The sequence below is a fragment of the Hemiscyllium ocellatum genome, chromosome 17 (assembly GCF_020745735.1).
Source record: "Hemiscyllium ocellatum isolate sHemOce1 chromosome 17, sHemOce1.pat.X.cur, whole genome shotgun sequence".
NCBI classification, from domain to species: Eukaryota; Metazoa; Chordata; class Chondrichthyes; order Orectolobiformes; family Hemiscylliidae; genus Hemiscyllium; species Hemiscyllium ocellatum.
This window is the reverse complement of record NC_083417.1, coordinates 29,848,203-29,872,640: the sequence shown is the minus strand read 5'-3', so window position 1 is coordinate 29,872,640 and position 24,438 is coordinate 29,848,203. Positions and strand designations below refer to the sequence as shown.

General features: G+C 40.1%; 1 protein-coding gene across 2 annotated transcripts in view; it reads left to right on the top strand.

Moving 5' to 3' along the window:
- Positions 1-4,460, top strand: part of cdh31 (cadherin 31) — a 46,793-nt gene extending 42,333 nt beyond the window's left edge. For both annotated transcript variants that reach the window (XM_060838034.1, XM_060838033.1), the window contains exons 15-16: positions 2,226-2,366; positions 2,479-4,460. In XM_060838034.1, coding sequence (XP_060694017.1) covers positions 2,226-2,366; positions 2,479-2,688 — 351 coding nt within the window. In that variant the 3' untranslated portion in view covers positions 2,689-4,460. The remainder of the gene's footprint in view (positions 1-2,225; positions 2,367-2,478) is intronic.
- Positions 4,461-24,438: the final 19,978 nt, after the last annotated feature.

The following is a 24,438-nucleotide window of genomic DNA, read 5'->3' as shown; positions in this document are numbered from 1 at the left end:
CAATCCAAATTATGGCAAAGATATGGGCATGATACTGCACGCTGGGAGGTCCAAGAAAATAAAATTGTAGCTATTTTAGTGCAAGGAGTCTGCCCGGTAAGGCAGATAACTTCGAGCAGTGACCAGTATGTGGGAATGTGATATTGTTGCAGTCACTGTGGACAGTTGAAGGAAAGCCAGGGCTAGTAGCTCAATATTCCAGGGCATCAAAATTTCAGATGGGATTGGGGGGGCATTGTATTATTGATAATGGAAACCATCACTGCAATAATGAGGAAGGATCCTTTTAAAGGGTTCTTCAGATGTAGTCATGTGGGTACAGGTACGTCGTCTAGTTTTGAACTCCTCAACACCAAAAAAAAGACCTTTTGCTATTCCCATGGCCTTTATTTATGCCCCTCATGATTTTATAAACCTCTGTGAGGTATTCGCTCAGCCTAATTTATATTCTTACAGAAACACATAAGACATTCAGCCCTTCAAATCTCCACCATTCAGCAAAATCTGATCATCCAACCTTGTACTCCATTCCCACTTTCACCGCATACCTCTTGATGTCTTCAGTCCTAATAACTATTAGAAAATATCTTCTTAAAAATATTTTGGCTCTTAACCACTTCCTGTAACAGAATTGCAAAGGTTCACTGCTGTTTCTTCATTGTTGACTATACACCATTCAGGCTCTGTGCTGGGTCCACTGCTTTTCATCATTATATATAAATGACTTGGATGTGAATTTACGAGGTATAGTTAGTAAATTTGCAGATGACACCAAAATTGGAGGTGAAGTGCACAGTAAAGAAGGTTACCATGCAGTACAATGGGATCCTGATCAGATGGGCCAAGGAGTGGCAGATGGAGTTTAATTTAGATACATGTGAGGTGCTGCATTTTGGAAAGGCAAATCAGGGCAGGACTTGTACACCTTAATGGTAAGGTCCTAGGGAGTATTGCTGGATAAAGTTACCTTGAAATGCAAGTTCATATTTCCTTGAAAGTAGAGTCACAGACAGGACAGTGAAGGAGGAGTTTGGCATGCCTGCCTTTATTAGTTAATGCATTTGGTATAGGAGTGGGAGGTCATGTTACAGCAATACAGGACATTGGTTAGGCCACTTTTAGAATACTGGGTGCAATTCTGGTCTTCTCTTCTATCAGAAGAGTGTTGTGAAACTTGAAAGGGTTCAGAAGAGAGTTACAAGATGTTGCCAGCGTTGAAGATTGGATAGGCTGGAGTTATTTCCCTGAAGTTTTGAAGGCTGATGGATGACCTTTTATAGAGGTTTATAAAATCATGGATAGGATAAATAGACGAGGTCTTTTCCCCAGGGTGGGGTAGTCCAAAACTGGAGGACATAGGTTTAAGATGATCAAGGAAAGATTTAAAAGTGACCTGACGGGCCTCCTTTTTATTTTCAGAGGGTGGTGCGTGTATTGAATGAGCTGCCAGTGGAAGTGGTGGTGACTGGTACAATTACAACATTTCAAAGGCATCTGGATGGGTATATGAATAGGAAGGATTTAGAAGGGTATGGACCAAGTGCTGACAAATAGGGCTAGATTTATTTAGGATAACTAGTCAGCGTGGACTAGTTGGGTCAAAGGGTCTGTTTCCATGCTGTACAACTGAGTCAAAGTAGAGATTTTCAAGGAGGCAGCTCACCATCACTTTGCTGAGTTCAACTAAGATGGATATTGGTAGTAAAGCTCCTATGCCATATATGTGTGGAAAAATAAATTAGACTAGCTTTTTCTCAGCTGACCATCGCCATGCCAACTACTGCCAATGTATTCTAAGTGGTCAAGGCTGGCTTGCCTAATGAAAGATTTGTGGCAGAGAAATTTGGATAAACCTTTGGATGCATTGTCCTGAATTATTTATTAGCTTCCCACCTCCAATAGGTTTGAAAGATTTCACATCTGTCATTGGTCATTCTGCATGTAATATCTCTCTTCTATTTCAAGCAAATTGCAGCTCTGTGTGACCACTTGATTTCTCATCTTCAAACAGGGTGGCTGCCAATTGGGAGCATTTTGTGTTGGCATTCTCTCTACTGCCAATCATGTGGGTTCCTCATTGTTGTCTTTTGGCATTTGACATGTATGTCAGACCCATACTGCTCACAGGGAAACATCATGCTCAGTTCCCACCTTTTTTAAGAGTGAACATGCAAAAAAAAACTCCATACTATTGTTCTGATATAACTGTTTCACTTGTTTAACAGGATTATGATCTCAGTCAACTGCACAGAGGTCTAGATGCAAGGCCAGAAGTTGTTCGTAATGATGTGGCCCCCTTACTCTTGGCACCACAGTATCGGCCACGCCCAGCAAACCCAGATGAGATTGGCAACTTCATTGATGAGGTAAGGCACCACTATTATTAAAGTGTGAACATTAAGTGAATTGTATGATCATAAAATGCTTTTGTGCAGTGTTAGGAATTGGATTTATTTTCTTTTTTTTTCTCCATTATAGAATTTGAAGACCGCAGATAATGATCCAACTGCTCCTCCTTATGACTCTCTCTTGGTGTTTGATTATGAAGGTGGTGGATCTGAAGCAGAATCTTTGAGCTCCGTGAACTCATCCACCAACTCTGATTTAGATCAGGATTATGACCACTTGAACGATTGGGGACCACGCTTCAAAAAACTAGCTGAGATGTATGGCGGTGGGGAAGAATGAGCAGATGGTGTTAATCAGCCATTTTAGAGACTACTTTTTTAAATCACTGTAAATGCTTAAAAGACATGAGTGCAGCAGATGCTAGAAAATGGATATATGGCAGGATGGGGTCAAACTCTAATTACATTCCAACCAATCTTGCATCAGTGTTTGAAAGCTGGTTACTAAATTGTCATTAAAATTTAGGTGAATAACAAATTTGTCTAAGCTGACCAGCACGGATTATCCCTGAAGAGCTTTATTTCCAATAGTCCATAACTCGTGCAGTTGGATTTTCCCAAAGTTTAAATGAGCCAAAGATTATTCAGTTTGATGTCACCCCAGTAGATTTGCTTCCTCCTCCAATATATTACTACTGAACTAATTGCAACATTATTTTATTTTTTTGAGCAAAATGCATAATGTGAAGAATTTGGAAATATTGCATTAAATTTTAAGGTAGTGTTATTTTAGTTAAATGTATATTACTTGCAGTAGATTTAAGAAAATACTGTTTGGTTGGTTTCCTTCATTTATTACTATCTGTTGTCATGTGTGTACTCTTTTTATTGTAAAGCATTTTTCTAGCTACTAGCCAAAATGCAGTGAGTTTCCAGCACATGCGTTCTCAGGAAATGTTCATTTATGAGCTTTTAAGAAAAGCAAAACTTTTAAGAAAAGGTATTATTTCCCCCAAATTATGCACTAACATCTTGGGTTGAATAATTAAACGCAAAGGAATAAAATTATTTTATATTAAGGTCTGATGCATGACTTTGTGACTGGCAGGTAGACTTTGAGTTGCTTGACTGATTAAAATGCATGATTTCAATTCCAAGTAGATAATTTAACTATTGTGTAATTTTACACTGGATGGAAACAAATGCAATGTATACACATTTGGGCAGCAATGTTTTTGTGCTGCATAAATTGTTTTAGATTCTATTGCCTAATAATAAATTTGTGTTGTACTCCCAGAATGATGACAAAATAGAAAGGAGATGTGATAAATTTGGAACAAAATTTTGGGATGTAAAATTTTTAGAATCTTTCAACTGAAAGAGACCTGAGCCAGAAATTTGCACAAGAATCTCCTGTGGTTGTGCATTATCCCTTTTTTTTTGCCCATTTTCTCCATTATTTTGCCAACCCATTTCCCACTTTGGTCAGGAAGAATCTTGGTAGGAAATGTAAAGTAAGTCTGTCAAAGTTTGAAGACATGCATCCATTTACATTCCAATAGCAATTTGAACATGAATTAACATTATTTCCCTTCTCTTACTGCACCCCACATTTATGGCCAGGTCAGTTTCAAATTTGGGTCTGAATTTTAAACCAACAAGCAACTGAGCGCTTTGTGGTCAATACATGTTAAGGTGTGTCATCCTGGCAGACTGAACGATTTGTTCTTCATTCTTGGAACTCTGAGCAGAGTATTCATCTGAAACAATTTATTTTTCCTTACTATGAATTCTATAATTTTTGCTCATTTCTGTTTTTTTAGTTCAAAGTATAATTTGTATGATATTAATTCTAATATAGAAATTGAGTACAATTTTAGGAACACTTGAATTTGTTGTTTCTATCTGTTCAGTTTATACATTAAGCATGATCTAGTTGTCAAAGGAAGATAATTTCTGACAATCAACGACAGTGCCTTTTTAATGTTCACAATAGCCTGCCTAATGTACTGAGCAAATTTTGACATCTGTTTTCCTAAGTGATCTTTTTAATTTGTTTTGCATTGAATAAAGTACTAGTGTGTGTTTTTTAAATAAATGTTTATAACAGTTTAGATTAGTTTCTTTAGATGTTTCCTGAGCTTGAGCTTCCTACTTGTAATTTGTTCTCCTATGTTGGGATTTTTAAGGAGTTCTTTCTTCTATTTCTAAATAACACTTGAGAGGAAATACTCAATAGCAAAGGGGCAACATTCAGTGGTGACATTGTTGAAAACTGTTCAAAGGCTTAGCAAATTCTGCGGTGTTACTTCTTCCACCTTGTTGTGTTATGGCTTTTCTTTTGGTGCCATCTGTAGTGGTTCAGTCACAAACCAAGCAAAGGGAAACCATGAAGCTGGCTCAGCAGCCAATCCAATTAAACAACACTTTCAAACTGGAAAGCAGGTTAGCAGTGTCCCTTGTTTTCTGGACTGAAAATGTCTGTGATGATGAACTGCCAGATTATATTTTATAATTTTTTAAAAAATTAAATCCTCTGAACTCTTGAACCTCTGGCAATGGTGGTAAATTTTGGAAGAGTCAGGTGAGGTGTCCAGTGAAGCCATTCTTGACATCAAGGCCAAAATGTCCCCTTTTTCAACCAAGTGTTTGCCTTTGAGATGAGATTCTCACTAGTGAGCATTGAGAGGTCTCTTGGCATGGATTGCCACTCCATTTAACAGCCTAATCACACCTCAGTAATCTGGCATTCTCCTATTTTAACTATCACTGGATGGAAGGTATACACCAAGGATGCCTGAAAATCAAGTTAGTTTTCTGGTGACTCAAACTTATCTCTCATTCCTCCCAACCTCTAACTTGGACACCTGGCACCAGCATCTGAGGGCATGGTCCATGGGTAATGCTTGCATGTGTCCCATATCCATGAACACTGGTTTTGATATATATCTGCCTCACTGCATAATCATGGCATATCTCTGATCCAACTGCAGTAGTTTTCTGCACTTCAGAGCACTGCAGCTGCAAGAACAGTTTGCACACTGACAGGCATCCAGTTCACTCACTGGACAAATGTGTATCTCTGTTTTACTTTCTGAGCACTCGCATTATTGCTTTATGCCTATTTGGATGCTCACAGCCTTGCCTTGTCTTGCCCTGCTTTCTGTTCTTTAGACCCTCAGCCAGAGCTAACAGGGTGACTGTGTGCTGTCCTGCCTTTGTCTTTCAGCAGAGACACCAAGCTAGGCAGCTTGTCATGGTTTGTAGCAGTTATCTCAGACAGACATGGTCATATTGCTTTAGTCTATAGTAGAGTGATGCTGGAAAAGCACAGCAGGTCAAGCAGCAGCCAAGGAGCAGGAAAAAAAAGGAGGTTTCAGGCAAAAGCCCTTCATCAGGAATGAAGGCTTCATGCCTGATGAAGGGCTTTTGCCTGAAACCTTTTTTTTTTCCCCCTGCTCGTTGGCTGCTGCTTGACCTGCTGTGCTTTTCCAGCATCACTCTACTTTAGACTTATCTGCAGTCCTCACTTTTGCCATGGTGCGTTATGGCACCATTCTACATCAGTGTTATGCAGTTGGGTTGGAGGAGCCCTTGCCCAAGGCCTATTGGCCTTTAGAATTTTGGTTGAGCAATCCTGGGATTGCTGGTTGGTACAGCACCCAGAAAGTGTGCCCTACCCAGATTCTGTTTGATAGTGGCAATGGGAGAGCAGCATGGCCCTTGACAATGGGTTTTACATGGCTACTAGAATAGGAAGATCGCTGCATCACTACATTCACAGCCTGCTCCTGTTCAGGCAAGGATGTTCTCCTTTGATTAAATGGATGTCATGCACCCTATGTCCTGTCTTGGCTCCCACCACTATTCTGTGGGATGTTTACCCTCTCAAGCAGCCAAAGGGAGGGATTAAGTGAGATGAAAATGGCTGGTACAGCTGTTAGTGTTGGTGCACCTCCCGGGGGAGGGAAAAGCTAATGAGGTGTCCTGAGTGAGTAGGCATTGCACAGGGGATGCAGGGTAGTGACAAGGGACAACAGTGGTAAACTGTAAGCCTTGAGCGGTTGGTGTTGTGGCAGAAATCATGAGTGTGAGGTAGCAGAGAGAAGATGGTGGCAGAAGGTCTTCAGCCTTCCTGTACTGGTGGATCACCAGCAGGGACAGTGGTACTCGACCCTCCTACCCTGGTCTAAAGTTGCCACAGGGGTTAGCAAAGTGTCCATTGTCTGGAGGAAAGATGACAGCTCTACTCTGTACCATCCCATCCACCAAGACCTCCCAGTCCCTGGCACAGTGCTTTTCTGACAACTTCCTCCACAATCTCTGAAACAACCCTTCAAAAGCAGGAACTGTGATGGATAACTCCTGGCTGCCAGGGTTTGACCTGGTGCATGACTGCAGTTTAGAAATGGTGCTGGTGCGAGAACTCCAGGAGATCCCAGTTGTCACTCTGCCATTGAGTACTCCATAGTGCCTGCAGAATGTGTTTGAGATGTGGTGCATATATAGAAGGTAACAATGGAGAATGGTATTAGATATAATATCTGATCTCATGGAGGAAAAACCTCCACGAAACCCTGGCTATTTGTAAGCTTTACCCATGAGACTGAATTTGTTTATTATCAAGAATATTCTGATGGATGGGATAAAGGAGCTCCCTTGTTACTGTTTGTCACTATACTGTCTCTAAGAATCCACTAGATTCAGACCTTTTTGAACTGATATTTGGGCATGAGATGAGAGAACTTGTTAAGTTACCAAAAGCTCAGAGACTACACTTCCAACTGGTGTCAAATTTCTGAGAAGCCAAGTTAACCTAACCTAATTATTTATGTTGGCTAAAATGCACTTAAACTGCTCAACATACAATGAAATCTACTACAGATGCAAAGGTCAAAGGTTCGAATATTATTGATTGAGACTAAGGTGTTAGTATGCCTTATCTACTTATGAGACTACAATAGACTATATTTGTAGAAAGGGCAGGGGAAAATGACTGGTTATATTTAATGCTAATGTAGGAAGTGTTACCCTAAGTAATATCCTTACATGTTTATTGAGTCAAAATAAAAGTCAGCGCTTGTAACACAGTGTGAACTTTATCGATGTAAAGTCATACTGTTTCGAATGAAAATGGACCAAAGACCTTTGAATAATTAACTAATAGTCACTGAAAGATTATCGAACTGTGTTCCTTACAGTGATGATTGGGTTGTATTCAGCCAAACCTGGGAAGAACATGCAAACCACTATAATGCATGGTTTGATGAATTACAAAGGGCTCATTTGGGCTTTCATTTGCTCGTAAGTGAATTTGCCAAAGGAAAAGTGACCTATTTGGGCCACACTTTAGGACAAAGCTAATTTTCACTGAGCGAATCTAAAATAAGATATCTTGGATTTTCCTATGCTCATGACAAAATTTGAAATTCTGCAATGTGTAGATTATTCAGAAATCCATTCCAAATTTCAATACTGTCCTTGCTCCGCTGATTAATTTACTAAAGGGCAAAACAATTCAGTAAACAAAACAACATTAGAGTTCTTTTAACAATATGAAATCTGTGCTGACAACTTCACAAGTTTAATCAGCACTGAATTCAGAGCTTATTAATGCCAGTGACATTGATGTGAATGCAATAGAGTCACCGCGGAATGAGATGTGGATTGAACAGCCAATTATTTTTCTAGAAAGTTCAATACAGAAGTATTGAGAAGAAAGAGATACTTAGCTGAGTGTTAGCTGTGGTTCAGTTTGAAAGTTAGATAGCCGTTAACTCTGCAGACATTATTTAAACAGATTGTACATTTTTGTTTATTTTTGGTCAGATTCAGTGACAAAGTCTAAACCTGTTTCAGTTGAGTTTACTACTACAGCTATGCAGTTTTTAAAAAATCATTCCATCTACAAAACAACAGCATAGCTTAAATTCATCAAGAGCAAATATCAGAAAATTTGACTTGTATAAAGTATGGTTGTTAGGAAAATCATTGTATCTTTACGTAAATTATCATTGTCAATGCAAAATAGGAATAAAAGTAAGGAAAGGTTTTGGTCGAGGTATCTTAAGGATACTTGCTCATACTTTGAGATAGGTTGTGATAAAACATAACTTGGACTATAAAGTAGAGACAAGTGGGTATTTGGTTTATTTTCATAAGGTGACTGTTTATTTTTAAGATGTCAGGAAGATATTTGGAACAGTGAATTAAGTACTAAGTTACTAACTAAGCAGTGAATTAAGTGACAAGAATAGATGCTGCTAGATGCTGAGCTTTTCCAGCAATTTCTATTCTTGTCTCTGATTTGCAGCATCTACAGTTTTTTTGGCTTTTATGTAACTTAAGTGCCTCACAGGAAAGCAGTGGAATTAATTGGAAGTGTTTTTAAGTTCAACTTTTATGAAAAGCAAGCCAAGACTATTAGCAATTTGAGTTCAGTTCAGATGAATCAGATTTCAGTTTAGAATAAGAGTTTCATATCAGCAGAAGGACATTAGTTTGTGAAGTCTCCACTATGTGAAGGTTTGTGTTGATGTTTTCAAGCTGTCAGAATTGGAATGAGGTTGAGACCATCACAACTGGAAAGAAGAAAGTGAAGAAAGAAAATAAAGAATTAAGATAGGATTGATGTCTCACTGGTGTGTTGAGCATCTATAAAGACTATTGCCAGAAAGATGTTAAATCTTCATTTTGCTGTTTAAGATCTTTCTAAATTGTCTTGGGTAATATTTTGTTCGTTTTTCTTTGCAGTAAACTTGCATTTTTATCTTAAGCATAGTAGTGTTTTCAATTGAGTATGTTCAGTGATTTAACCATCATGGCAATCAACTGCAAAAATTAAATTTATATCTATTACTCTGAATATGCTCTTGGGATCTGATTTGCTCAGAATTCCTATCAACAGGGATTATAACATGGTTGTGATCTTCTGATGTTAAAAACATCCAAGATGCCTCTTATCCAGATGGCTTCTGTTTGTAAAGACTTCCAAAATTGTCATGATTTGGAGATGCTGGTGTTGGACTGGGGTGTACAAAGTTAAAAATCACACAATAGCAGGTTATAGTCCAACAGGTTTAATTGGAAGCACACTAGCTTTCGCAGCGACGCTCCTTCATCAGTCAATATAGTAACAAAAAAATCTAAATGTCACATGGGTACTGACAAAGCTGTTGTAAAAACAGTGTTAATTAAAATTAAAAAGGTGTTAAAGCTCCACAAAATGCTCCTTTATTCCTTCAGGCAATTTCCTGAGTCTCAATTAACCAATGCTGCAGGTATTAAGTCCAAAGGGAAGTTACATTCCTGTGTAAATATTCTCATTTACATTCAATTATCAACTTTAATCATAATTACCTCCTCAAATAAAAACTAAAAGAGCTATGCTTCCCTGTGCTTTCATCCTGCCATCTGGTTACTCTCAGGCAGCTAAATACTCTGTGAAACCTGAAATTCAGCATATTGGAACAGAGCTGTGCTCAGAATTATTTGTTTTCTAATCAAGTTCTGGATCCAGCCCCAACTCCCCTGTTCACACTACTACAAGTTCCTAACAGGAAATCCGTTAGGCTTTTAGACAGAATCTTACAGGGTGGAGCAGTTATTATTTTTGCAAAGATTGGTTCCAAATGATCTTTTTGTGCTGGATATGACATTCCCCTGGAGGTAATATATGTTCTCACCTGCTCCAGATGACTGTGTCGTTGTGCTTTTCTCCACATTCCTATCTAGTATCAGTGTCTGTGTTCATTTGTTTTCCCTCCCATTGGGGATTTGACTAGTGTCACAAATTCTGCGACTGACCTCAAACTAGCTTTTAAAATCAATTTGGGACCAAAACAAATGTCCAGGATATTCTGTTGATCTACTGTGGCCACAAACAGTAATCATTTTGGATCAGAAGTCTGAGTGTTGAAGATTCCTGAACTACTGAATTCCCTGGGAGCTGACCATCTTTGAGTTTCTTCTTTAAATTTGGTACGAAAGTTTACAATTTAGAAATGATCAACTCCAAATGATCTAGCCATCACCCTGGACATTCAATGGCATTGCGATTTGCTAAATTCCCCTCTATCTTTATCTTGAAGGTGACCATTGATCAGAAATTAAACTGGGAGAGCCATATAAATACAATAGATTAGATTAGACTTACAGTGTGGAAACAGGCCCTTCGGCCCAACAAGTCCACACCGACCCGCCGAAGCGCAACCCACCCATACCCCTACATTTACCCCTTACCTAACACCACGGGCAATTTAGCTTGGCCAATTCACCTGACCCGCACATCTTTGGACTGTGGGAGGAAACCGGAGCACCCGGAGGAAACCCACGCAGACACGGGGAGAACGTGCAAACTCCACACAGTCAGTCGCCTGAGTCGGGAATTGAAGCCGGGTCTACAGGCACTGTGAGGCAGCAGTGCTAACCACTGTGCCACCGTGCCGCCCACTAGACCCAAGAGTATGTCAGAGGCCAGGAATATTGTGGTTGAGTAACTCACCTCCTGACTCCCCAAAGCCTGTCCAACTACAAGATGTAAGTCAGGAGTGTGATGGAGTACTCCCCACATGCCTGGATGGATGCAACTCCAACAACACTCAAGAAGCTTGACACTATCCAGGTCAAAGTGGCACACTTGATTGACCCTACAGCCTCTCCTCCACCAATGCTCAGCAGTAGTAGTGTGTTCCATCTAAAAGATGCACTGCAGAAATTAACCAAGGCTCCTCAGACAGCACCTTCCAAATCCAGGGCCTATACCATTTAGAAGGACAAGTGTAGCAGATACATGCAAACATCACCACCTGGAATCCATTCCTTTCCCTCCCATCCCCCCAAAAAAGCGATTCACCATATAGACTACCAGCAAGCCTCTATACCTCTACAGGAATGTCCATTGCACAGTTAGCAATTCTTGTCTGCTTCCATCCAGGGCCTGAATGACAATTGGATTTTCAGTAATATGATCTGGCCTCCCCACAGGGAGTGGATAAACATAACCGATGATCAGGGTGAGGATTTGCTCCAAGTCCTCCTCCTCAAGATGAAGCAAATGTCAAAACTACCAGAACGTTGATGAAAAGTGGAGAGTGAGCCCAAACAACAGTGAAGCAATATTACTGAATCCAGCATGAGAGAATATGAAAACTGAACTGGAAGACATATTTCTCGGGACACGGTGATGGAAGTTTGCTGGCTGCTAGAGTGGAAATTGAGGGCTGCAGAGGGGCGAAGGTCATTCTCTCCTGGTGGCTGCGAACGTGCCACAGCTTTGAACTTTTCTGCAACTGGCTCCGTTCAAGTGCTGACGGGTGATCTGCATGGGATCTCTCAGTCATGCATCCACAGCTGTATCAGGACAATGACCAAAGCCATTGTGCAAGAGCACGCCAGTTCATTTTGTTTTCCCATAATGGGGTCAAAGCTGCAGCCTGGGCAGTAGGATTCGAGTCCCAGGTGTAGGATGCCACTGACTGAGAAAGCCATATCTCAACACTGCAGAATTCATCAATTGGGAACATTCCATTGATGTTCAGGTGATTTGCAATCACTGTTATCACTATTTGCTCCTTGAAATAAATTTCTTGATCAATTTATTTAATTAAGACACTGTCTATTTGGACCAACAAACACTGATGGCCTCAGTTTTGACTCACCAAGTTACACCGCTGATCTCAGCTTAGTTTGTTGCTGAGTTACACCAAATATATGTGAGGAAGTAAAAAAAAGGAGTTACAGTTTCTGATTGCCATCCAGAGATCTTTGTTAAAAAGTGTGTACAATCAGTTCTGCTATAACGCAGTAGTTCCTTTCTCGTGCAATCCCATGTTATAAAAAAATTGTGTAATAGCAGCACCATTTACACTAATGGGGCCAGAATCGCATTATGACCAATACACCCTCTAAAATTTTACGGATTAGAAACAGTGTCCCCAGTTCATCGATCATGGTGCAGCAAATTAGTATTAACAAAATGCTCATTGTAGCAGAACGACCTGTACATGGTGAAGATATTTTCTTGCATTGGAACCACTGTTCTTGCTAGTTCCACAGCTCCTAACTCCTGGAGCACCTGTTGTGTACCTGCTGCATCCAGGAATCTTACAAAGGTTGGTCCCAGGGAGATAAGGATTATCCCCTGTGACCGGGGCTGGCAACCAGGTGTCAGTAGATACAGGCATAAAATAAAGTCTTTTCCCTATTTTGATCCCTACTTGACCCAGAGTTGAGTGTCATTTGACAACAGTATTTTTTCTAGAAATTTCTTGAACTATGTATTTTCAATATAATCATTTACATGTGAAAATAGCAATCATGCACCTGCATAATCTACATGGGCAAATATTTTCTTAATCTGACATCCAATTTTCCCTAAAATGTTGATTGATATGAATAGAAAATATGTTTTTATGATTAGATGTATCATTTTTCTGTGCCCAGTGGGCATTAACATGTAATGATTTGGGATTTTGGTGCCTTCTGATATCTCATCAAATGCCACAACTTATATCTGAAATAAGACAGCCAATTAATGGCCAATTCAAGCATGGGACTAATATATATGAGCCCAAACTGCTTTTCACCAGTGCAAGAAAATATCTTCACCATATACACACTTTTTAACAAAGACCACTGGATGGCAATCAGAAGCTGTAACCTGGTTGTTTTTTTGACTTCCTCACATAGACGGCTGAGGGTATTTGGAGTAACTCAACTATCAGATAAGGCTGAGATCAGCTATGTAACTCCTGAGAATCAAAACCGAGGCCATTAGTATGTGTTTTTCTAAATAAACACTGTCTGAACAAAATAAATTGATCAAAAAGTTTATTTCAAGGAGCAAACAGTTAATGTAAATTAATCTAACAGGCAATTACACTACTTACTAAATGTTACTAAGGTTGACATGGCAAAATGCAAACAAAAATTTCCTTGAACTGCTTACCCTATTCCTTGATCTGTTACTTGCTCCAAATACAGGGAGGAAAGGAACACAATTACGAACCAAAAAGAAAGGAAAAGGTCTGGGTGGTACAGTTGGTTGCCAAGCTGCTATTTAACTTCTGGAAACTGGGCTCGAGTCCAATGCAAGAAAATATCTTCAAGGTCTTTCTTTCTGATGGTTGTTAATTGGTTTTATTAATTGAGATGGAGCAATCTCAGTCCAGCTCCAAAATTATGTAAACACTCAGAACTCATCATAATTTTCCAAAAGCTGGACCTTATTTAGGAATCTTGTCTGAATAGTGATATCAGGGATCAGACAGGAAAATAAATAGTTGTACTGTTTGTAATGGGAACTGATTGATGCTGAGGTGCACAATGACAATGAAGTAAAGGAGAATCTGTCGCTGGTCTAATCCGCTAATAAACTGTTAATAAATCATGATGCCAATAAAGTGGCAAGAGAATGGAAAGATCCATAAATAATTCTCAGATGAATTACGGGAATCTCTTATTTGATTAAGTGCCCAATTCTTTTGAAGTATTGATTTGTCATGAAAGTGGTCTGTTTTCTAGAATAGATCTTTATTTGCCAGAGAAGAATTTACTTAAACGTTAATGTTTCTGACCATTTCCTCGGTATTATTGAGGTGGCATTTAGAATGGAGCAGTGTACGTTAAATTGTTCTTATTCCCCATTTTCTGCATGAATTAGAGACTTGGGTAATGACATATTCGGATCCCAGAACTCATGATTCTTTTTAGCTCAGAGGAATCTCTGACTCACCCTGTTTGGAAAGGTAGACATTTCACCATAAAACTCCTGTCATGGCACACCTAAAATTAGGAGATTCCATGCCCTGTTACTTGATAGTGTGTTACATCAGGCAAAATAACAAGAATGTGTAAATGATGCTTATTAGATTTATGAGCTATGCACTAGTCAGGAATGATATTCTTACGTCAGAATATAGGAACTTATTTCTGCAAAACATCTTAATATTTTCCCACATTGATCAAGAGGTAATACTTGTTCTATGCCAAATTAGTTAATTGCTCTGACCAATGAGTATAGGAGTTGGGGGTGTCATGTTGAGGTTGTATAGAGTGTTGGTGAAGCTACTTTTGGAGTACTGTGTACAGTTCTGGTTGCCTTGCTATAGAAAGGATCTAATATTGGTGAGGGTTCAGAAAGATTTGCCAGGCTGTTGCCAAGACTGGAGGGTTTGAGTTATAAGGACAGGCTGGATCGGCTGTGACTTTTATCACTGGAGTGTAGGAGGTTGAGGGCTGACCTTATGGAGGTTTATAAAATCATGAGGGGCATAGATAAGGTGAATAGCAAAGGTCTTTTTCCCTATGGTGGGGGGGGGAGGGGGGGGGGGGTGGGTGTTCAAAACTAGGGAGCATATTTTTAAGATTAGAGTGGTGCTGGAAAAACACAGCAGGCCAGGCAGCATCAGAGGAGCAGGAAAATCAAAGTTTCGGGCAGAAGCCCTTCATCAGGAATGATGATGGGCTCCTGCCCAAAACATCGATTTTCCTGCTCCTTTGATGCTGCCTGACCTGCTGTGTTTTTCCAGCACCATTCTAATCTTGACTCTGATCTCCAGCATCTGCAGTCCTCACTTTCACCTAGCATAATGTTAAGATGAGAGGACTAAGAATTAAAAGGAACTCGAGGGGCAACCTTTTCACACAAGAGGGTGGTTCATTTGTGGAATGTACTGCCAGAGGAAGTGCTAGATAATACTTGAAAGACTTTTGGTTGGTACATGTTTAGGTACAACCCACATTCCTGAAATGTCGATTCTCCTGCTCCTTGGATGCTGCCTGACCTGCTGCGCTTTTCCAGCAACACATTTTCAGCTCTGATCTCCAGCATCTGCAGTCCTCACTTTCTCCTAGGTACACAATTAGCAAAGGATATGGACCTAACGCAGGTAAGTGGAAATATTTCAGTTTGGGAAACTTGGTGTTCTTGAACTAGTTGGACTGAAGGGCCTATTTTCATGCTGTAGGATTCTGTGACTTTACAATTGTTGTAGCTTTTCAATTGACCGCCACAATTGGCCTCAGTTAATTCTGGATTATGGAAATCAATCATTTCCATGTATATCTGTAATCCCGCAACCCAACTAGAAATATGATAAATGTGTTATTTGGTTGAAGAAAAGATTGCATTCAGCAGTACCTTGCTCACAGTCAAATAGCCTGTCAGGATTTGCTGCTGAAACCCACATGCCAATTCCAACTATCAATATCTGTAAGATATTAGAGAGCATGAAGTATTGTGGGTGTGGTCGCATTGAAACAAAATCCCTAGATTTTGAACTGGAGGATTGATACTGTGAATTCAAATCTGACTGTGCAATTAAAATCAGTTCATTAAATCTGAAATCAGTATCAGTAATGATGGTTATGAATCTACCAGATTATCATGACAAATTATCTGATTTACTAAATATGGGGAATTTAGTAAATGCCATCAAAGTGTACCACAAATAAAACCAGGGAAGAAAAATAAGCATCCAGTCCAGTTTCTGCGATGCCTTCCTAAGTAGAAATCTGCAAACACCAAGAGAGTTGTTGCATAGACTCATCAATAGTCTGATACATTCAAGCCTTTCATTGTTGTACCAAATCCCTACATCCCCAGTACTCAATTTGTTGTGACTCGTTGGTAAGATATTCACAATAGTATCAGGAGGAGTGACTCTTAGGCACCTCAACAATGATTTTGGAAGTACGAAGTCTCAAAGCATCCAGTCAAATATGGAGAAGACTTATAGCTACCTACAACCCTCTCTCAACTGTTGAATCATTATTTCCCTATGTTGCACAACAAATGGAAGACGCACTGAAGGTAGCAATGAGTGTACTCAGATTGGTGAACTTCAACTTCCATCTTTAAGAATGGCTTGGTAGCACCACTACCTGTAGAAGTGGCTAAGTCCAGAAAACATATTTACCAGGGTAACGTTATGCTGAGATTAAAAAAAAACTATTTGACCTTGTCCTCACCAGGACAGTTCATTTTGACAAAAATAGGATAAATAGGACATTGAGGATAATTCTCATTTTGTTGTGTGGCAACTCCAATGTGCTAAATGTGAATAAATTCAGATCAGATCAAACAGTTTAAACTAGGCATTGAGTCCCCTTGGATCAGCAGCAGCAGGAGGAGACTTCTATTCAACCCTATTCAGTAGTCTCACAGCCTGGCATATTTCTCACTCTATCATAACCATCAAACCAACAGACAAGTGCAGTTCAATAAGGAGTACTGGAGCATATGCCGTGAGCAGCATCAGACCTATAAATGGAGTGCTAACATGACAAAGATCTAACACAGAACTATAGATGCGCTAAACACCAGAAGCAGCATCCTGTGCAGTCCAGCTGCATTCAGTCATGAAAGGCGGTGGGTAGCTAAATAACGAATGTGGGTAGCAGGCATCATAAACTAATGACAGCCCAGCACAAGTGCAAACAATTCCCTTCGAGTTAGATGTTTTTATTACTTGGAAATATGCCACTCTTCCTTCAATGTTGTTGAATCAAAATGCTCAGTTGTATACCTAACAGCTCTGAAGACATTGGCTCTTTACTGTCTTCTCTTTGGGTTGGGCAATAATGCTGACTTTCCAGTGACGTCAATATCCCAGGAGTGAACAATAAAACATGCAAAAATATTCCTGCATGGAATTAAGGAGAGCACTGGATGAAGTTTGTACATTCATGCTGAAAATCCAACTTCTCACAAAGCTGAAATATAATAGACTGTAGTTAAATAAGGCAAGAATGTATACATCTGATTTTGAGTAATTTGAAAAAAGACATATTTTGTCAAAGCTTTCATTTTGTACTCCTCAGGGCAATCCACAAGAACATCAATAAAGGAGAATGCTAATATTTATACTGCATTTAAGTGTTGATTGGTTGGTAACTGGATTCTGATTGATAGAGGTATTGCCATGGAGAATGCAGTAGCTAATAAATATTAACTGTTAACTATCAGGCATTGTTTAGATTTCCAATCAGACAGTTTTACAATGATTGATCAGGGCAATTCCTGAGAACCATAGAATCCCTACAGTGTTAAAGCAGGCCATTTGGCTCATTGAGTCTACATTGACCCTCCTAAGAGCATCCCACTCAGACCCACAACCCCTACCCTATCCTGGCTTTTCCCATGGCTCATCCATCTAGCTTGCATATCTCTGGATACTATGGGCAATTTAGCATGGCCAATCCACCCAACCTGGACATGTTTGGACTATGAGAGGAAACTGGAATACCCAGAGGAAATCAACACAGACAGGGGGAGAAAGTACAATTCCACAAAGACATTCACCTGAGGGTGGAATCAAATCTGAGTCCCCCCATTCCCTGCTGTGGGGCAGCAGTGTTAACCACTGAGCATTGTACCACCCCAAAGAAGGAGAAATGATAGGAGGGAATGGCTGTAACCTATTTTGTTGAGTTAAAACAAGTGTTGAATTTGTATTAATAATATGATTTCCAGTAAACGCAAGTGCACCACAACGTAGACCCAAATGACAGTCCTAAATTGGCTGCCAATATAATTCTTCACACATTCAAGATTATCCAGCAAATGATCTTCAACTGCAGAATGACATTTAACTTTGGACACTATGTTGTAAGTTTTTCAACTACCATCTGGGTACAGTCAGCATCCTGTTTGTTCTAAAGTGATATGCTTCTGATATTATCTACTGAGCATTGGGACTTATGGTCTGTCATCACACTAGCACTGAAATTCATATACCACAGTACCCATCTGTGTGATAGACAGCAAGTCTTTTTGACTTGACAGCATTCTGTTAGTGGTGAACACCACTCACGTTGCTATTGCCTAGTAGCAATGTGAAACAGCTAATGTTGTCTTATGTTCAAATGTTTGAGATATCCACCCTTTCAGGGTAATCTGAGTTAGGCTGGGCATGTTTCAGTACCAAGAGACACCATCTTAGGGCAATTCATGAGTTTATGCAATATAGAGTGAGAAAAGATCTGACCTGGGTAGCCATTATCCTGTAAGATGGCTCTGATTCAGCACCAAACCTGCACAGTCAGCACATGGTTCAGGACCTATTTGTGAGGTTATCTGGAGAGGCCAGTCTTATAGGAAGTGGAAATGCAGCAATCCCAAATTATATGCTCATCTGTAAAGAAAGGTTTATGGTAAACAAAATAAAGAACTGACTGGCGGATTTCACAAGTAAGACATTGAGGAAAAGGATTTTATTTGATCATTCCATTCCAAACTGAATTTGAGCACAAGACGGAGTACATTAAAACATGTAAGAAAATTATTCCATGCAGCTGGGAATTGAAATCTACTAAAGGTATCATCTGCATATCTGAAATATGCAAAGTGTAGGAGATTTAGCAGTATTTCATTGAAGATGCGTTTCTCATGGAAACCATCAAAAGATATTTACAACAATTGGGTCTAACAAGAATCTCATGGCAACATCAACTAGTTCGGGATTAAAATTAAATGCACTCATTTGAGACTTGATAGTATAATCAGGTTTTATATACCTTCTTCAAACATGGTTTGTAAATTGTTGTCTTTAACCACCATTTGCTGCACATATATGCTTGGAACAAAGCTCTTTGCACCAAGAAAGAAATCATCACTAGATAACCGAATGCAGTGAGGGTAGAAGAGACCAGAGTTGTGACATTGATATATCAGCAACTTTGGCTGCCATTGCACCTCACTGTCTCTGAATTAATCTTGGCCTGAGTACCAGCTTAAACATTTTTCTTGTCTCCTTCCTGAAGGTTTTGACTCATGATGAGACATCAATTTACAGGCATTAACTTTCTGTTACTACAAGGTGGATATTGTGTAAGCATCGGTACATTTTAAGCCTCAACTTTGACATGCTGAGATACTATTTTCCACTATGAGTTGCTATTTAATGTCAAGAAATAGAAACATTAACTGATAATTTTTCCTCTCTTGCCCAGAAAGATTGAGGTTTTCATACCATAGTGCACATTTTGCTGCTCTGACATCACAAAATAGGTGTTGGTCTTGTGTGACATGTTTTGCAAGGTTAACTAAATAGACAAAGGCTAACTAAATAGACAACAAAATAGACAGAAGTCTGAAGCTCAAGGGGACTTGAAGTCTTTGTTCAGGATACAGTTAAGGATAACAGCCAGGTTTCGTTGGCAGTTAGGAAGGCAAATGCAATGTTAACATTCATTTCAAGATGGCTGGAAAACAACAGTAGAAATGTACTGCTGAGGCTGCTACTTTTGGAATATAGTGAGCAGTGTTGGGCCCCATATCTAAGGAGGGGATGCTGGTGCTAGAGGGGTTCCAGAGGAGGTTTACAAGTATGGTTCAGGGGTTGAAGTGCTTGTCAAATGAGGAGTAATTGGGAACTCTGTTCTGTACTCGATGGAGTTTAGGAGGATGAGAGAGGATCCAATTGAAACATACAGAATACTGAGAAGCCTGGATAAAATGGACGTGGAGAAGGTGATTTCACTAGTAGGAGAGACTGAGACACAAGGACACAGTCTCAGGGTAGAAGGGACAACCCATTAGAAATAAGATGAGGAGGTATTTCTTCAACCAGTTTGTGATTAATCTGTGGAAGTCATTGAACTCATAGATAGGTTCTTGATTAGTAATGGATCAAGGGTGTGGGAGAAAGCAGGAGAAAGGGATTGAGAAACATATCAGCCACGATTGGATGATGGAGCAGATCAGATGCGCCAAATGGCCTAATTATGCTCCTATATGTTATGGTCTAAAGCACCTGGCCCTCTCATAGTGATCCAATTACTATTAGAATTTCATTAATGTAAGTCGTATTGGATATGAATAATCTTCTGAAAAGTTAGGGGTGTAAATAGGTTCTAAATCACATGTGGGATAGTATTTTGATGAACACACTTACAACTCAATAATGATATGAGCAAAAATCAGGCCATTAATTTTACCTTTGAAATATCATTGGCAAAGAATTTTGATTAACATAAGACATAGAAAAGAGAACGGTACAACACAGTACAGGCCTTTCAGCCCATGATGTTGTGCCGAACATTTATCTTAATCTAAGATCAACCTAACCTACACACCCCTCAATTTACTGCTGTCCATGTGCTTGTCCAGCAGTCACTTAAATGCTCCTAATATCTCTGACCCTACTACTGCCACTGGCACTGCATTTTGTGCACCCACCACTCTCTGTGTAAAGAACCTTCCTCTGACATCTTATAATTATGACCTCTTGTGACAGCCATTTCTGCCCTGGGGAAAAGTCTCTGGCTATCTACTCTATCTATGCCTCTTATTACCATGTGCACCTCTACACATCCTATCTCTTCCTTCTTCTCTCCAGTATGAAAAGCCCTAGCTCACTCAACCTATCTTCAAACGTCAAGCCCTCCAATGCAGGCAGCATCCTGGTAAATCTCTGCACCCTCTCTAAAGCATCTACATCCTTCCTATAATAAGGCAACCAGAAATGTACACAATATTCCAAGTGTGGTTTTAGCCAAGGTTTTATAGAGTTGCAGCAAAACCTCACGGCTCTTAAACTTTACCCCTTGTTAATGAAACCCAAAACACCATTCACCTTCTTAACAACCCTATCAACTTGGGTGGTAACTTTGAGGGACCGATGTATGTTTTAAGAATCCTATCTTTAACCCTGTATTCAACATTCAAGTTCGATCTTCCAAAATGAATCACTTCACATTTATCCAGGTTGTACTCCATCTGCCACTTCTCAGCCCAGCTCTGCATCCTGTCAATATCTTGTAGCCTGCAACAGCCCTCCACATTATCTACAACACCACTGACCTTTGTGTCCTCAGCAAACTTACTAACCCAACTTTCCACTTCTTCATCCAAGTCGTTTATAAAAACTACAAAGAGCAGAGACCCAAGAACAGATCTCTGTGGGATACCGCTGTTCACTGATCTCCAGGCAGAATATTTTCCATCCATTACTATTCGCTGTCTTCTTTCGGCCAGTCAATTCTGTATCCAGGCAGCCAAATTTCCCTGTATCCCATACCTCATAACTTTCTGAATGAGCCTACCACAGGGAACCTTATCAAATGCCTGACTGAAATCCATGTACACCACATCCACTGCTCGATCTTCGCCAACTTATCCCGTATATCCTTGAAGAGCTCAATAAGGCTTGTGAAGCATGACCTGTCCCTCACAAAGCCATGCTATCTTTAATCAAACTATGTTTTTCCAAATAGTTATAAATCCTATCTCTCAGAATCCTTTCCAGTACCTTGCTTACCACAGACCAAAGACTGATTGGTCTGTAATTCCCAAGGATTTCTCTATTCCCTTTCTTGGACAAAGGAACAGCATTCGCCTCCCTCCAATTATGCGGTACAATCCCCTTGGAAAGTGAGGATGCAAAGATCATTGCCAGCGGTGCAGCAATCTCATTCCTCACTTCTCGTGGTAACCTTGGATATATCTGGTCTGACCCTGTGGGGACTTACCTATCTTGACGCTTTCCAGAATTTCCAGCACATCCACTTTCTTAATATCAATCTGTTCAAGCCTATTAACCTGGTCCACGGTGTTCTCACTGTCAACAAGACCCCTTCCCCTAGTGAATACTGAAGCAAAAAACTCATTTAGGGCCTCTCCTACCTCTTTAGACTCCAGGCACATGTTCCCTCCACTATCCCTGATTGGCCCTACTCTCTCTCTCTGATCATTCTCTTACTCCTCATGTAAGTGTAGAATACCTTTGGGTTTTCCCTAATCTTTCCTGCCAAGGCTTTGTCATGCTCCCTCCTAAGTTCATTTTCAAGTTCTTTCCTAAGTATCCTGTAATTCTCTAAAGTTGTGCCAGATCTTTGCTTCCTTAACCTGAAGTGAGCTTCCTCCTTCTTCTTGACGAGAAGTTCCTCTGCTCTTGTCATCCAAAGTTCCCTCACCTTACTATTCCTTACCTGTTTCAGTGGGACAAAATTATCCAACACTCACAACTGGTGCTCGCAACAGCCTCCATATTTGTGTTGTGCATTTCCCGTAGAATAATTGTTCACAATTTATACTCCACAGCTCCTGGTCTAATAGCATGACAATTTCCCCTCCTCCAATTAAGTATCTTCCCATACTGGCTGTTCCTATCCCTCTCCATGGCTATGGTAAAAGTGAGGCAGTTGTGGTCACTGTCACCGAAATGCTTTCCCATCAAGAGATCTGATACCTGGCTTGGCACATTGCTTAGCACCAAATCCATTATGGCCTTCCCCATAGTTTTATGTATATATTGAGTCAGGACTCCTTCCAGGACACATCTGACAAAATCGGTTCCATCCAAATCTGCATTAAGGAGGTTCCAATCAATATTGGGGAAGTTGAAGTCACCCATAACAACAACTTTGTTACATATGCACCTTTCCAAGATCTAATATCCAACCTGTTCTTCCACCCCGCTGCTGCTACTAGGGGAACCTATAGAAAACACCTAAAAAACTGACTACTCCTTTCCTGGTTAGTGGCATCCATTTTGTTTGTTTCTATTTAGTGCGGTGAAGAAGGTATATGGCGTACTGGCTTTTATTGGTAGAGGAATTGAGTTCCGGAGTCCTGAGGTCATGTTTCAGTTGTATCAGACTTTGGTGCGGCCGCATCTGGAGTATTGTGTGCAGTTTTGGTCGCCATACTATAGGAAGGATGTGGAGGCACTGGAACGGGTGCAGAGGAGGTTTACCAGGATGTTGCCTGGTATGGTAGGAAGATCGTATGAGGAATGGCTGAGGCACTTGGGGCTGTTTTCATTGGAGAAAAGAAGGTTTAGGGGTGACTTGATAGAGGTGTACAAGATGATTAGGGGTTTAGATAGGGTTGACCATGAGAACCTTTTTTCACGTATGGAGTCAGCTATTACGGGAGGGCATAGCTTTAAATTAAGGGGAGGTAGATATAGGACAGATGTTAGGGGTAGATTCTTTACTCAGCAGTCGTGAGATCATGGAATGCCCTGCCAGTAGCAGTGGTGGACACTCCCTCTTTATGGGCATTTGAACGGGCATTGGATAGGCATATGGAGGATATTGGGCTAGTGTAGGTTAGATGGGCTTGGGTCGGCGCAACATCGAGGGCTAAAGGGCCTGTACTGTGCTGTATTTTTCTATGTTCTATGTTCTATTTGAGAAATCTGATGTCCTCATTGAGTTGATACCCAAATGAGATGATACCCATAGTGACATGATGGCCTCAGTGCTGTTTGTAAGCTTTACTGCATTTAACCTAATGATGGTGCTTCACTGTATCATATGTGTTCAGACAGAGTCAACACTGTCACTGTCAAAATTTTTTAAAAATTTTGACTGAATGTGTCACATAACACTGGTGCAACATCATAAACATTTCATATTCTATATACCCATCCATATGTAATATTTAATAATCACTGTTTCTCATACTAATAGAAAAAATATTGTGCTTTGAGGTATTTGACTTTGTTAGTTAGAACCTGATATATCTAGGGCTATATCAATAGTCAGAATATTCTCCACATAGAAAAGTTTGAATTATTATTCTCTTGTTGACAGTGGCACTAAATTTTCTCATGGTTAAAACGCATTGGGTGCACAATGATATGAAAGACTTAATGCTGGGGCGTAAAATGGCTTTGAACCCATTCCCACTTTCTAGTGACTGGACTCCACAGATTGTAGTTTGAACTACAGGTTAGACCTGCTGATGTGAACCAAACTAAAGGGTGAAATAAAAATTGCAGTGGACATAATTTAAAGGAATATGGAAATTTTGACAGAATGAGAACACCAGTTTTTTTAAAAAAAAAGACTTTCAAAGGCAGTTCAGTCTGATTTTAGCCATTGGAAAAACTGACGAGGGAGAAGGGAGAAGAGTAGTAAGCAGATTCAAAGAAACATACTGTGGGGGCACAAACATGAGAAAGTTATTGAGTGAGTTATCTTGTGATGATTGCTGCATAGTCATGGTGCTGTTTACGGTGGTTGCAAGGTGAACGACCCAGTTTACATCTCTCGCAAGGCATCACCATAGGTCAGTACTTCAGCCTGCCAGGAAGAAACTTGAGGGAGGATTTGGGTCTAACCACTGGTGTCACTAGGC